The 13,098-nt window shown below is 54.4% G+C and overlaps 1 protein-coding gene across 3 annotated transcripts; it reads right to left on the bottom strand.

The window, feature by feature from the left end:
* Window positions 1-51: 51 nt before the first annotated feature.
* Window positions 52-6,358, bottom strand: RABGGTA (Rab geranylgeranyltransferase subunit alpha). Of its 3 annotated transcripts, none has more exons than XM_002921064.4 (17): window positions 6,048-6,356; window positions 5,680-5,736; window positions 5,407-5,517; window positions 4,915-5,039; window positions 4,541-4,728; window positions 4,104-4,307; window positions 3,729-3,812; window positions 3,557-3,639; window positions 3,366-3,467; window positions 3,150-3,255; window positions 3,004-3,055; window positions 2,750-2,838; window positions 2,518-2,606; window positions 2,314-2,430; window positions 1,357-1,470; window positions 1,003-1,090; window positions 52-260 (listed from the first exon to the last, which is right to left on the bottom strand). In XM_002921064.4, the coding sequence occupies exons 2-17, from the start codon at window positions 5,680-5,682 to the stop codon at window positions 112-114; spliced, it is 1,704 nt and encodes a 567-aa protein (XP_002921110.1). In that variant the 5' UTR covers window positions 5,683-5,736; window positions 6,048-6,356; the 3' UTR covers window positions 52-111. The 3 variants fall into 3 exon arrangements, with proteins under 3 accessions (XP_002921110.1, XP_034504264.1, XP_034504265.1); XM_034648373.1 differs by lacking the exon at window positions 6,048-6,356 and adding an exon at window positions 5,818-5,840; XM_034648374.1 differs by lacking the exon at window positions 52-260 and adding an exon at window positions 808-832 and having other exon boundaries at window positions 969-1,090; window positions 6,048-6,358.
* Between the last annotated feature and the right edge of the window lie 6,740 nt (window positions 6,359-13,098).

A 13,098-nucleotide genomic window follows, 5' to 3' on the forward strand; every position in this document is an offset into this window, starting at 1 on the left:
AGGAGTAATGGTGGCGGCGGTGGCGGTGGCAGCAGCGTAGCAGCCCGAGGGGGCCTCTCCATTGTTTATTCAGTCCCAATAAGTTAAAGAGCAAGGGTGGGGAAGCATCTCCTAGGTGAGGATGCTGTTAACTGCCGGCAACAGCTCAGCCAGGTGCTCAGAGGCGCCCACTGCGTGGCACAGGGGGTTGCCCTGCAGGTGGAGGAGGACCAGCCTGGGGCAGGCGGCAAGAGGCTGGAGCACCGCGGGCTGCCGGAGGCCTTGGGCAGGAGAGTCAAGGAAAGCGAGGCCGGTTCCCCCAGACCCATGTGCTCCTGTGTAGCCATCACTGCTGTCCCTCTGGAACAGGGACCGCAGCCTGGCCGTTGGGCTGCTAGGCATCTTGCAGGCTCCCCTGGACGGAGTAAGAATCCAGACTGCAAATACCTGCCCCCAGGGCCAGGCAGGAAGCCCAAGCGGCAGGCCGGATGTGGTACCAGGAGTGGCGGACTACGGCCAAGGAGAAGCTAGCTCTGGCCACAGAGGCATCCATGACTCGGCAATGGCCAAGGCTTGCTGAGTGGAAATGCAGGCCAAAGGCTGCTTTAACTTCCATTTTTTTTTTTTTTTAGGTAGGCTCCACACCCAACATGGGGCTGGAACTCAGGACCCCAAGATTAAGAGTCACACACTCTACCGACTGAGGCAGCCAGGGGTCCCTAACTTCCAACTTTTAAGTAAAATCAGAATTCTACAGGTCTTAAATAACCCGATTTTTAAAATACCATGTGGTACCCAAGAACATCTGCAGGCTGCTGGTCTGTGAACTGTGGCTTGAGGAAGTCACTGCCACCTGCAAAACCACCAGTGCAAGTCAACGAGGCCCCATACGGTCCCAGGCTATTCCCTCTCCCAGGCTATTCCACATCCCCCTCTGCCACTCACCCCGCTTGCTGTGTGTCCCTCCCCACTGTGGCACCTCACCCCACCTGCTGCCTGAGAGGCACTCGGAAAGAAGGATACGGTTGTTACACAGGGAGAGCTCCTGCAGCCGGGGCAGGCTGGTGACACCGTCCAGGGACTCTATGGCATTATCATTGGCCTGCAGGACCTGGGGAGAAGGGAGGACAAGGAAGTCAAGGAAGGGCAGGCAGCTGTTGGCCTGGGACTGGTGCAAGCAAGCAGGGAGCCCGGGGTGATCAGCTTATAGTGCAGGGAAAGACTGCTGAGGTCAGGCTAGGTGATGGAGGCAGAGAAGGCAAGGGGTCATCTGCAGGGGCTGGGAGGATCCGGACACCACTTTGTAGGGTGAGCAGACTTCTGAGGGGGAGGAAAGAGAAGAGGGCCACCTGGGACAGTGATGGAGGAGTGCCTCACCTCAAGGCAGCGCAGGGCAGCCAGGGCAGGGGGCAGCGCTCGGAGACGATTGTGTGACAGGTCCAGGTGAGTGACCAAAAGCAGCTGCTCCAGATGGCACAGTACCGTCAGATCCTGAGGGGTGGGTGACATACCCAGCGAGACTTGGGGGAGGGTCCTCAGCCATGGCCCATGAGGCACTTACCCTCTGTGCCCCACACAGGCCCTTGGGGACCCTGGCCGAGGACAGGACAGAGCAGGTGAGAAGCTTACTTTACAACCTTGAGCAGTCCACACTCCGAGTCAAGGAAAGGGACAGACAGGGAGTGCTGCAGTGGGGTGGCCGGTGGGCGCATGGGGCAGAGGGAGCTGGAGCGGGGGCAGCACAAGGGTGGAGGAGGCGCTGGGGGAAGCAGAGACACCGGCAGAAGCAGGCGTGCTGAGCCTGGGGGATCAGTGCGGTGGCAGTGGAGGCGCGCGGCAGTGACGTGATGAGACGCCTGTGTTGGGAAGACTGGGAAAGGCTACGAAGAGGGAAAACAGAGTCTGGGAAGTTTGTCAGACATCTGGAAACTACCCAGGCTTTAGGTGCCGGGGCCTGCTCCAGGGACAGAAGCATCAGCGTGGGTGGGGTGGGGTGGGTGAGGCCTTGCTGTGAGGGAAGAACGAAGATGTGACTGGCCCAGGAGAGGGGATGGCACGAGGAGGCCCTGGTGACTCAAGGGTTTGCGAGTGGGTAACCAGAATGATGGGGCAAGTGACAGAAAGCAAGGCCAGGAAGAGCAGTTGGCTTGAAGGGAGATGAATGCAGTCTTGGTTAGGAAGAAAGTCCAGAAAGGCAACCTGAGATTGAGGCCAAAGCCAGGGACACGGTGAGGCCAGAGCGCCTCCGCTCAAGCCCATGGAGTGGACACAAAAGCCAGCCAGGTCATACGGAAGAAGGGAGGGCCCGGGGAAGGCGCACACGGCAGCCCGTACCTTGTGACCCAGGTGCAGCACGCGCACCTCGGCATACTCCATCTTGAGCACGCTGTTCTCCAGCAGGAACTTGCTGCGCAGGTCATCCAGGTACGCTGCCCGCATCGGGTCCACGGCCTGGCGGGGATGGGGACGGCAAGGAAGGCCCGTCAGCTGTCTCCCTGTCGCCCACAGGGCCTCCCCGCTCCCACAGGCCTGACTTGCCTTGAGGGTCTGGAAATACTGCAACGTCTCCTTCTCATACAGTAGGGGGTCCAGTGCCCGCATCAACAGGATGATGGTAAGCAGGCACCCTGAGGAGAGGGTGAGGAAAAGGACTGTCTCTCCTAGAGCCTCCTCTGCTCTCATCCCTTGAGACCCTTCCTGCTCTCCCCGAGAGGCCCTCCTGGACAAGGGCCTCCTCAGAAGAGCAGGATCTCAGGGAATGGGGCCTCACACTTATTCTCTGGCTCCAGCTCCTGCAGCTCCTTACAGGATTCCAGTTCAGACTGTAGCACTGTGGACTTCTCCACCGACAGCTCACACCTGAGGATGGACAGGGCGGGGGAGGCGATGATGTCTACTTGGGGTGCTGGTCGTCCCCAGTATCCGGTCTGAGACCATGTGCCCAGGACCCCAGCCCCCCACCCCAATTGCCTGGTGCCCAGAGTCCAGACCCCTCTCCTGGCCTGTGTGCTTCCCTGCCATCACCTGAAGAGCTGCGCATCTGTGGCCGAGTCCCGGCACCAGCCCTCCTGGCGGCCTGAGAACAAGAATGGGTGGTAGAAGGGGACCACCGTGAGAGCAGGAGAAGAACGAAAGTGCTGCCGCAAGGGGCAGAGTAGAGGCTGTGTCACCTTTTAAAAGTACACACTCCTTTTGGGCCTCGCCTGCTGTCCAAATGACATGGAACGTATGCTGGGGCAACTGGTCATTGAGGGAGGCAGCAGGCAAGTCACAGAGCTGGGAGCACTGGGTTAAGGAAATGCTTGAGCCTCACCACTTCTCTGACTGTCCCAGTCTATCCCTGCCCCGCCCCAGCCCCCCACTCTGCCCCACTGATCCTGGGATACCCAGACGTGGCTGGGCCGGGTCCTGCCATCCGGGGTCCTCCACTCCACAGCCAGGGGTGACTCGTCCACCATGAGCAGCAAGGTCTCTGTCCCGGACCCCACCTGGCCCAGGGGACAAAGACAGACCCGTCAGCCCCAACGGCACCAGACCCACATCCATGATACTCTCCAGCAAATGGGGCAGAACTCACTAGGACAGGCCGAGAGAAGGAGACAGTCAGACAGGCCTCATCCCGGCTCACATGCAGGCAGCGCAGGGCGTCCTGAGGGTCAGCTGGGGGCGAAACACAGCCTCAGGTCTCCTCAAATCCTCTTCCATTCTTTCCAAGCCCTGAACGCCCAGCCTCTTTCCCCACTGCTCACCTCGTCCCAGCAGCCAGCGGTGATAGAACCAGGCGCTCTGATCATTGGGGTCCGTGAAGAAGGCGTTCTGCACCAACTCCAGTTCTGCAGGGGCCAAGGAGGCACGGGCTATGGCCACCCCCGTGTCCGACCCTCACCCTGGAGTACCGCCAGCCCTCAGCTCCATTCATCTGTTGGCCCTGCACAATGGCTGCACCTTTCCCACTGGACACTTGAGTTCCGTGCAGCCAGGGGTTGAATCTTAGGCGCCCCAAAGCCAGGCACAAAGTAGGTGCTCAACGAGCCCGAGCAGCAGGTTCAGGAACAGGGTTAGGTGAACGGGGCTGGAAAGGCGGCGCCGCAGAGTCTTCCCCAGCACCCTCGGACCCTGCTGACCTTTGAGGAGCACGTCCTCAGGGAGGCGTCCCTGTGGTCCAGTGTCTGGCTGGGGGTGCAGCTGGGGCAAGAGACAGGAGCGGTAATGCCAGGAGGAGTAGTTGGAAAAGTTTCGGGTGATGAGGCTGTCAGTGAAGGCTAGCTCCTCTGCAGGGGGCACAGCTGCCTGGGTGGCCACAAAGCGCCGGTAGTCCCAGCAGTGAACTGGGGGAGGAGTGACGGCACACCTCAGAAGTAGGGCAAGGAGAGCTCTATAGCTAGAACCCCCGGAGCTCCTGTGGAAACCCTTAGAAACACCTCCGTGCGCTCTACAGAGCGTGTGTTTGTCTCCATCACCCCTTCTGCCATCAGCTCAGTGGGCCATCCCTCCCAACCCTGGGCCTTACTGAGGCCCCAGTAACCAGGGTCTGGGGCGCAATCAGCAGGCAGGCACGTACAGTTCCGCTCATCGACCTCGAGGAAGCGGGCACATAACTCCAGCTCCCGGGCCCAGTTGGGCTCTGGCAGGCGGCCCAGCAGCCAGCAGCGGTGGTGCCAGGTACCATACGACTTGGGGTTCACCCGCAGGCAGCTCTCCAGGAAGCCCAGTTCTGTCTTCACCAGAGCTGCCAACTCCTCGGGGGACCTGCGCTCAGAGGGAAATGGGACTCAGGGCCGTCCAATACTCAACCTCAGCTCACCCCTGACTTTCTACACCCTGCCCTCCGTTCCCCTCTGCTTATGCCCCTGGCTGCCCCATTCTTCCTCTACCCCTGGACCCAGGCAGGGCAGGGCCAGTGCCATCTTCCCGGGGCCCTGAACTCCTACGCACTTTTGGGCCTCCAGCCGCTGAAGCACCTCTCGTCGACAGTTCCAGAGGGTGGCAAAGTCGGGGTTGGCTCCCAGAATCTGGCTTGTCAGTTCCAGCACTGATTCATCCAGCTCACCAGCCTGGCGCTTAGAACATAGGTAGTAGCAAGGTCAGAGATCATATCATTCTCCCACTGCAAAGCTAAATAACATAAATAGAACTACTGAATATTCTGTAAACCACACGCTACACAACAGGTAACACGCAGAGCACTTCAGGGGTTAACAGGTATCCTCTCATTTAATATTCACAACAACCTTATGCAGTAAGGTCCATTTTACAGAAGAGTAAACTGAAACTTAAAGAGATTCAGTAACTTGCCCAAGGTCACACAGCTTGTAAGCGATGGAACCCAGATATGGATCCAGACAGTCTGACTCTAAGGCCCAGATCTTGGCCTCTGTGATATACTAAGAGGGCCACCTGGAGAAGGGCTACCTCTGAGGGCCCCACCTTCTGGAAGACAGTCTGGGTGGCTGACTGGTATAGCTTCAGCTTCTGCTCCCGCTCTAGCCTTTTGGCCTCCGCCTGCTCTTCCGATGTCTTCACCTTCAGGCGCCCGTGCTACAGGGATGAGGGGGCGGATGGAAGGGTGCAGGCTGCCTTGCAGGGGCGGACACACCGAAACCCCCCACTGCGGAGCCCCAGGCTTATAGAGGGCAACGGAGGCAAGGCCACGCGGGCCATGGGCATGCGGAGGTGAGGGGCTTGACTCAAAGGTCTCACCATGGTGCCGGCTCAAGGCTCAGGACGGGGAAGGGGTCCAGTGCAAGCCCGAAAAACCTGGGGAAAGAAGTGCCAATCATGGGAGTCCCGCCCCCGCTAGCCCCGCCCCCAGCGCATCCCCGGAAGCCGCACGGGAACCTTGGAGGAGACCCCCGGGGTGTGAAAGGGTCCTGGGACAAGCGGCGCTTGTTCTGGAGCCGGCGCCCACCCAGATTGGTACCCTTGCCGCCTCGCCCACAGCCCGATCCTCCGGGGCCGCACCCAACTCAGGGGACCTAAGCAATGGGGACCAGCCAGCGCCTGGAGACTACCGCTACCCACCCACCCCACGGATCCCAGACACTCCCGCCCCCCGCGGGCGGACCCACCTGCGCTGAGGGGAGGCGTGGGGCACGCTAAACTGCGGCGCCCGCCACCGAGCCCGGGCACAGGATAGAGCGGCGCCACGCCCCGGCCCTCCAAGCGCAGCGCCCTCTGCAGGCTTGGAGAGGGGCCGGCGGCAGAGTAGGCGGGCTCGCGAGGCGCGTGCGCCAGTCCTCTCCGGAAAGGCCGAGTCCCTGTAATTAGCCCTCTGGTGCCTATGAGTGCGCATGAGCGACGGTGTAGCGCGCATGGAAGCCGTGGGGCCTGCAATTTCAGTCAGCTGCTCAAACTGCAGTTTTTTCAACAGCCGGGGACTCACGCAGTCACTATCCCACTGACCTCACACTGGCCGCACGGGCCGCCTCCTACTTGCCACATCTAACGGGTGGAGTTTCCTGTCCTTATCTCCACTGGCCCCTGTAGCTTTTATGCAGCTGACTTCCTTCTGCTTGACACCCTTTCCTGGCTTCTCCTGCACCTCTGCCCCTCTCTTCTCATCTGTTCACCTTCTTCTCCCCTAAATGTTGGTGATCTCCAGGGCCCTTTCCTCACCCCGTCACATCACACACTATTCCTGGAAGAACATTCACAGATCCAAGCCTTCTCCTGCTTGGAATTGGAACGCCCCAGAGCTCTGTCCTGCACCCACAGATTCTCTGGCCCCATACTTTCTCTGGGTGACTTGATCCATACTCATGGTTTTAATTACTGCCTGTGAGCTGATAACACTCGAACTTGTGTCTCCAGCCCAGATGTCTAATGAGCTGTAAAAATAAACATATATATGCACACACATATTCAAAAGCCTAGTGGACATCCCCTGGGTGTTCCAGTGACATCTAAAACTCCAAAAGTGAAAAGATATCGTGTCCCATCCATTCTTAAACTTTGGCCTTTATGTTTCCTATTATAGAGAATGGCACTAGTCCCTCCCCACTTTTCCTTAGTAGCTCTTACATACTCTCTCCATTCCCACTGCGCTAGGAATTAAGTTCCTTTCGTCCCTGATTGTTGAAAGTCTTCTCAGTGTTCCCTCATCTCCACTCTGTCCCCTCCATTATAAGTCCATCCTCTGTGCTGCTGGATCAACTTTCCTAAAATGCAGATTTGATCATGTCAATCTTTGCCTAAAAGCTGTCTATGGCTCCTGGACCAGCTCAAGAAGGTTTCTTGGTGAGCCTTCATGGGGGTTCAAGGTGGCCAGTGAGTGTGTGTGCATGAGCGTATGTGATGTATTTCTGAGAAGTGTGTGTCCATGTGGCATGTGTTTATAACTCACATTTAAGAAAGTATGTCTTTAAATTCTGTATATTTATGTATATAAATATAAATATATATGAAGTACCCACTATATAGTCTGTCTTTCCCAGGCCCTGCAACAAATTACAGAGGAAAAGAGACACTTTTCCTGACCTGCGTACTGTGGTCCTAGTGAGGAAAGAGTCACACCGCTTATTGGTTATCTCTGTGACAGGCATTGTGATGGGAGCTTTGCATGCACATGGGATTACATGTGGAGGCAGTGAGCAGAGTGCTTGTGAACATGGACTCTAGAGCGCCTGGGTGCAGATCCTGGTTTTGCCACTTACTAGCTGTGAGATCTGGGACAAGGGACTTAACCTCTGTGTTGTGTCTTTTGTGTCTCAGTTTCCTCAACAGTAGTGTAGAAAAAATATTACCTACCTGGGAGAGTTGAAGTGAGGATTAAATAAAAGAATCTATGTAAAGTGCTTACCTTAGAACAGTGGCTATACCAAGTAAGGGCTCAATAAATAGTAATGGTAGTAATATTATTATTATTATTTCTAATCTTCATGAAAAATATACAGAACATTGAGGCTCGGAAAGATTAAGTAACTTGCTAAGGGCCATCCATGTAGTAAATGGCCAGATGGGACCTATGTCTGGTCTAGCTCTCCCACCTCACCAATTCTTTTCTTTCTTTCTTTCTTTCTTTCTTTCTTTCTTTCTTTCTTTCTTTCTTTCTTTCTTTCTCTTCCTCTTCCTCCCCTCCTTCTTCTTCTTCTTTTTTTTTTTTGTGTGGTCATCACCTGCTCTTGCTTCCTGCTCTATACACATTCACATGTACAACCAGACACCTGGGAACACAGATGCCCACAGGTGCAGATTTTCCAGGTACCATCTTATATTCTAATCGCTAAGGGAGGAGGAAAGGGGGTGGTTGAAGGACAAAGTAGGCATGAAATAATTTTTAGCGATTAGCAATCTTGAAACTGGAAAGGTGAATCAAGTAGGCTTAAGAGAGGAAGTGAGTCTCATGAAAGAATCTGCCTCTGAGAAGATAGGGCCTAGTTAAGGGAAGAGAGGACGGGAAGGGCATTTGAGGTATGTACTGGGACATGAAGGTGGGGGAGGGAACAGACCTGGCTGGGTGGCAGATACCAGGTACCTTTGGAGGTAAGAACAATGGAATGAATGACAGGCACCTTGCTTTAAGGCAAAGGGAGCTATCAGGAGTTATATTTGGTCTCCTGTGTGGGAGAAGCGGGAACCACTCAGGTGTCTGAGGGCTGTGATCTGAATGATGTTTAAGGAAGAGATCGTGCTGCCCTCTATGCGGAGAAAGGAACAAGCAATAATTGAGTACCAACTGAACCGCACACATCGTCTTTAATGTAGTCACTACCTGTATCAAGTTGGTATTATTATCTGTATTTAAAATGAGGAGGAAACAAAGCTGGAATTCAAAACAAAGCCTGGGTAGCTGCCCACTACATAGGTGGGAGCAGCCATTGCTAGAGGCTCAAATTTGACCTTCTTGAGGCCTGGAATCCTGGTTCTCTTCATGCTGACCACCTCTCCCCCTGCCAATGATTTCTCTGCAACCACTCCCCAACACACACACACACACACACACACACACACACACACACACACATACAATGTTCCTAGAACCCTGAGCCAGTCATGGACCAGAGATGGTTTGAAGGGAGGAAGGAGACCATGAGCCCTGGGTCAGGACCCCAGTCAAAGCTTGGCTAGAAACCATGGTCTGCAGGCAGGGAGAGTAAGGAAGAGGTGAGTACCAGCACTGGTGGGGGGCCTTGTGCAGAGTGTGACAATGTGTGAAATCTGTTGATGTTTGTTTAGTATCAGAGCTGGGCTTGAGAGCATGCTGGGTGCCAGGGATACAATGCAGGGCCAGAAAGACTTGGTCTGTCTTCCTGGAGCTAGACTTAATACAGTGCTGTGGTAGACTAGAACTTTCTGCAGTGTGGAAATGTTCAATGTCTGTGCCATCCAGCATGGTCACCACTAGCCCCATGTGGCTATTGAGCACCTGAAGTGTGCCTACCGCAATTGATCTAATCTAATCTAATTTAATTTTAATTTATTTACATTTGAACAGTTACATGGGGCTAGTGGCTAGTATTGGACAGAACAAGTCTCATGGGTGAGACAGACATGTCAGCATGTAAGCTAGAGTAGGACAGGGGCCCATGGGGAAGGGGCACTGACCCAGACTGAGATCAAGGGGAGTTTGTCCGAGATCTGGTGATATATAATGGTTTACATTCCTTTTCTTTTTTTTTTTAAAAAAAAAAAATATATATATATATATATATATTTTAAGATTTTATTTATTTATTCGACAGAGATAGAGACAGCCAGCGAGAGAGGGAACACAGCAGGGGGAGTGGGAGAGGAAGAATCAGGCTCACACACGAAAACATTAAACACATGATTATAAGACTTACACCATGAGCAAAGATCAAAAATACTTAAAAAAGAAACCAGATACATATGCATGAGGGTGAGTTTCCCATTTCTTGGCTCTCATGGATTTTTTTCTCCTGAGTTGGCCTGGCAGTAGTAATAGAAACCATATACCTCTGGCCAGTGGATACAGGAAACGAGTGTGGGAGGGAATTCCAGAGGAGAGAACCAGAAAAGGGGTCCTAATTCTATGTGGGTCTCTGCNCCTTTTCTTAAACTCCTAATGTTTCTTTTTTCTTCCTGTAAAACTTGTCAGTGAAGAACAACATATATATTGAAAGTGTACAGCTTTGATCCCCCTACTATGGGGAAGGGGGTTATCATCTCCTAGAAATACAGGGTGTAGAGAGCAATGTGAGGAGGGGGGCCAGTGAGTGGATACAGATCCATTATGAGGTAAGACTTTCTAATAATTAAAGCTGTCTAAAGATGGAATAAGTGAGTTGTAAGCTTACCATCACGGGAGGTAATCAAGCATGTGCTGTTCAACCACTTTTTGACAATGTGGTAGAGGACATTCAAGGACCCACCCCAAAGTTCTGAAAGGTTCTGATCCTTGGGATGGACCAGGGGACCAGAATGACTCAAAGCCCAAAAACACCCTCTATTTCGCCCATTCCACCAGAGTCCTGGAGTACCTTGGGCACTTGGTTGGAGTGCTTGGATTTTTTTTCTCTTCTCCCTACTCCCCAGTTTCTTCTGCCAGGCTGGGAAAATTCCTCAGTGGCCCTCGGTGCCACCATATGCCCATAGCACACTTCCTGGCTGGCGAGAAGGAAGGAAGGGGCTCTCTGATGATATGGGGAGGAGAGGCCCAAAAGACAGAAGGACCCCAAACGGAAAGTCCCTGCAATAGAGCATTGTATTTCACCCAGGGCACAATGGGTGATGACTCATGCTGGCATTTCTGGGGGAAGAAATGCAGGGAAAGCATCCAGGAAATGGGGCTGAAAGGCTGGAAAAACTCCCTAAGCCAGAAGTGAAGCCTCTGTTACAGGAGCCAGGCGCTGCACAGGGGGTGGCGGCGATGACAGCATTGCCTTCCAATTGCTCAGAGTGAGACAGGAAAGCTGAAGGGACTCCATTTTAGAAAGGCTCCACTTTTGCTGTTTCTCTGCTAGGCCCCCTTTACTCATGTTCTGTATTTCACCTTGCATCCGAGTACACCCAAGAAGGACTCCTTTGCTCCCGGTCCAAGAGGGAGGCAAGAAAGAGAATCATTCTCCGAGTTTCATCCCAGGCCCCTGTACACCTGGTAATATCTAGGGAGAACCAGATCCTGAGCGTGTTCCAGGACAGTCGCTTCGAACAACCTCGGTAGGCACTGGTGTCAACACACCCTACCCTACCGTAGTGATTTATGGAGTAACACCGACATTTGCCTTTGATCGGACCCTACCCTGAATGCCTAGAAGAACATGTGCCCTAGACCCCTTTCCCATATAAACCCCTAACCCCAAGCGATGGAGAGACTCATTCCTTTTCTCAGTGTCCCAGACACTCTGTCTCCTAGACTCTATCACTTATGCTATTCAGTAAACGCTGCTCTCACCTCCTTCTGGCTCGAGTTTGAATTCTAACCTACGTGAAGCCAAGGACTCTCTTGGCTGGTCCCGTGGCACCCCATCTAGGTCCTTGGACCGAGCCTGCCCACATCAAGGGCACTGGTGGAGGTGGGAATGTGGCCAAGAAGCTCACTGCGTGGCAGGGCCAGAGTGGCAACCACCTCTGAACAACTCCAGGGGGTGCTTTGGGTTTAGGGCATACAAAATGTGAGTAGTGCCAGGAGGCAGCAGCCCTGAGGTTCCGCACCCACATGAGAAACAGAAGCCTTGGAACAAGGTGAGACTGTGGGTGTCTGGAGCACGAAGGGGCATATGCCCTGGTTGATAGATAAACACAGTGGCGGGGGGGGGGCGTAGGGGGACGGACCACTAGTCCCTGAAAGGAGGAACTGCTTCCTTGGGGGTAGACCCAGCCCTTACCTCTTCCCTGTCCCCTTCATTCATTCAACTGATAAGCAACTAAGTGTCCTCTGTGCTGGGACACAGTGACAGGCATGGGGGCCATAATGGTGAGGAAAACACAGATACAGCCCCTGCCCTCATGGAGCTTATGGCTCAGAGTAGGGCTGTCCTGTAGAACTTTCTGGATGATGGAAATACTGTAGAGAGGCAATCAAATAACTGTATGAGCAAGTGTAAGGTTACAGTCATGCCATTACAGAGAGGGGTGTAGGGCTGGATGTGTCCTCTGGGTGGGGGAGTTGGCCTGTCCGGGGTGGGGGAGATTCCCCAGGGAAGTGAGCTTAGGGCTGGGGCTGTCGATGTGGGGCAGGAGCCCTGGTTTGAGGCTGGCTGCTCAACTCCTCTCTGCCACTCCAACAGCGGGGCCTGCGGGGCCTGCATTCTAGCTCATTCTGTGGGGTATAGCACCCCCATTTGCACTCTCACTGTGAACTACCCAAGGAGGCTCGTTTGACCGCATGTCCCCTCACCTAGCCTGGTGCCACAGTGGTTGTGCAACAAACATCGACACAATCCAGCAATCATCAAGCAACAATCATTGAGCCCCAGAACAGCTCACCCCGCAGCAGCGACCTACCGAGACTGCCACGGCCCCTGCTGTCATTGGGCTTATACCTGAGTCGGGGACACACACCCTGTAGAAACAAATACACACAAAAGGTGATTTTAGCCAGTCATATGTGCCCCAAGGAAAATTAAAGAAAGGAATGACATAGAGTTGGTGGTGGTGGGAGTCCTGGGAAAGAATGGACGAGGGAATGAATGAATGGCAAGTACTTAAAGTCAGAGCACACACACTGCAACCCACTGGGCTGCGGCAGGGATTGGAAGGGGAGCCAAGACTCTCAGATCCCAGGGCGGGGAGCTTGGGGCAAAGTAGGGAGGGGTGGTCAGGGGTGGCTGCACTCCAGGCCTCATGAGCAGGCCTGAGTGCTGGGGGAGGAAATGGACAGGGAGTGCTGTGGAAACTCAGAATTCTGAGTAAGGAAGGAGTACACCCAGAAGTGCTGACAGGAGCAGCACTGCGTGCCGGTCCCCCTGCACCCCTATTCATGACTCAGGTTTGAGCTCCGAGGGGAGGAGTGGGGCACGAAGGGCATGGCATTGAGGTTCAGGGAACTTGCCTTGGGTTGACCCACCTCCCCAGGCCCTGCCCCCCCGTAGAGGTCTTGGGGGGAAGAGGGGCCCACAGCTGGCAGCTTTACTGGGCAGTCCTCTCCTGGGCCCACGCCCCTGAGCAGGGGTTGTGGAGGCTGAGATGTGTATGGTGAGTGGGACTGAGGAAAACTAG

This window comes from Ailuropoda melanoleuca, chromosome 20 (assembly GCF_002007445.2).
Source record: "Ailuropoda melanoleuca isolate Jingjing chromosome 20, ASM200744v2, whole genome shotgun sequence".
Lineage (NCBI taxonomy): Eukaryota > Metazoa > Chordata > Mammalia > Carnivora > Ursidae > Ailuropoda > Ailuropoda melanoleuca.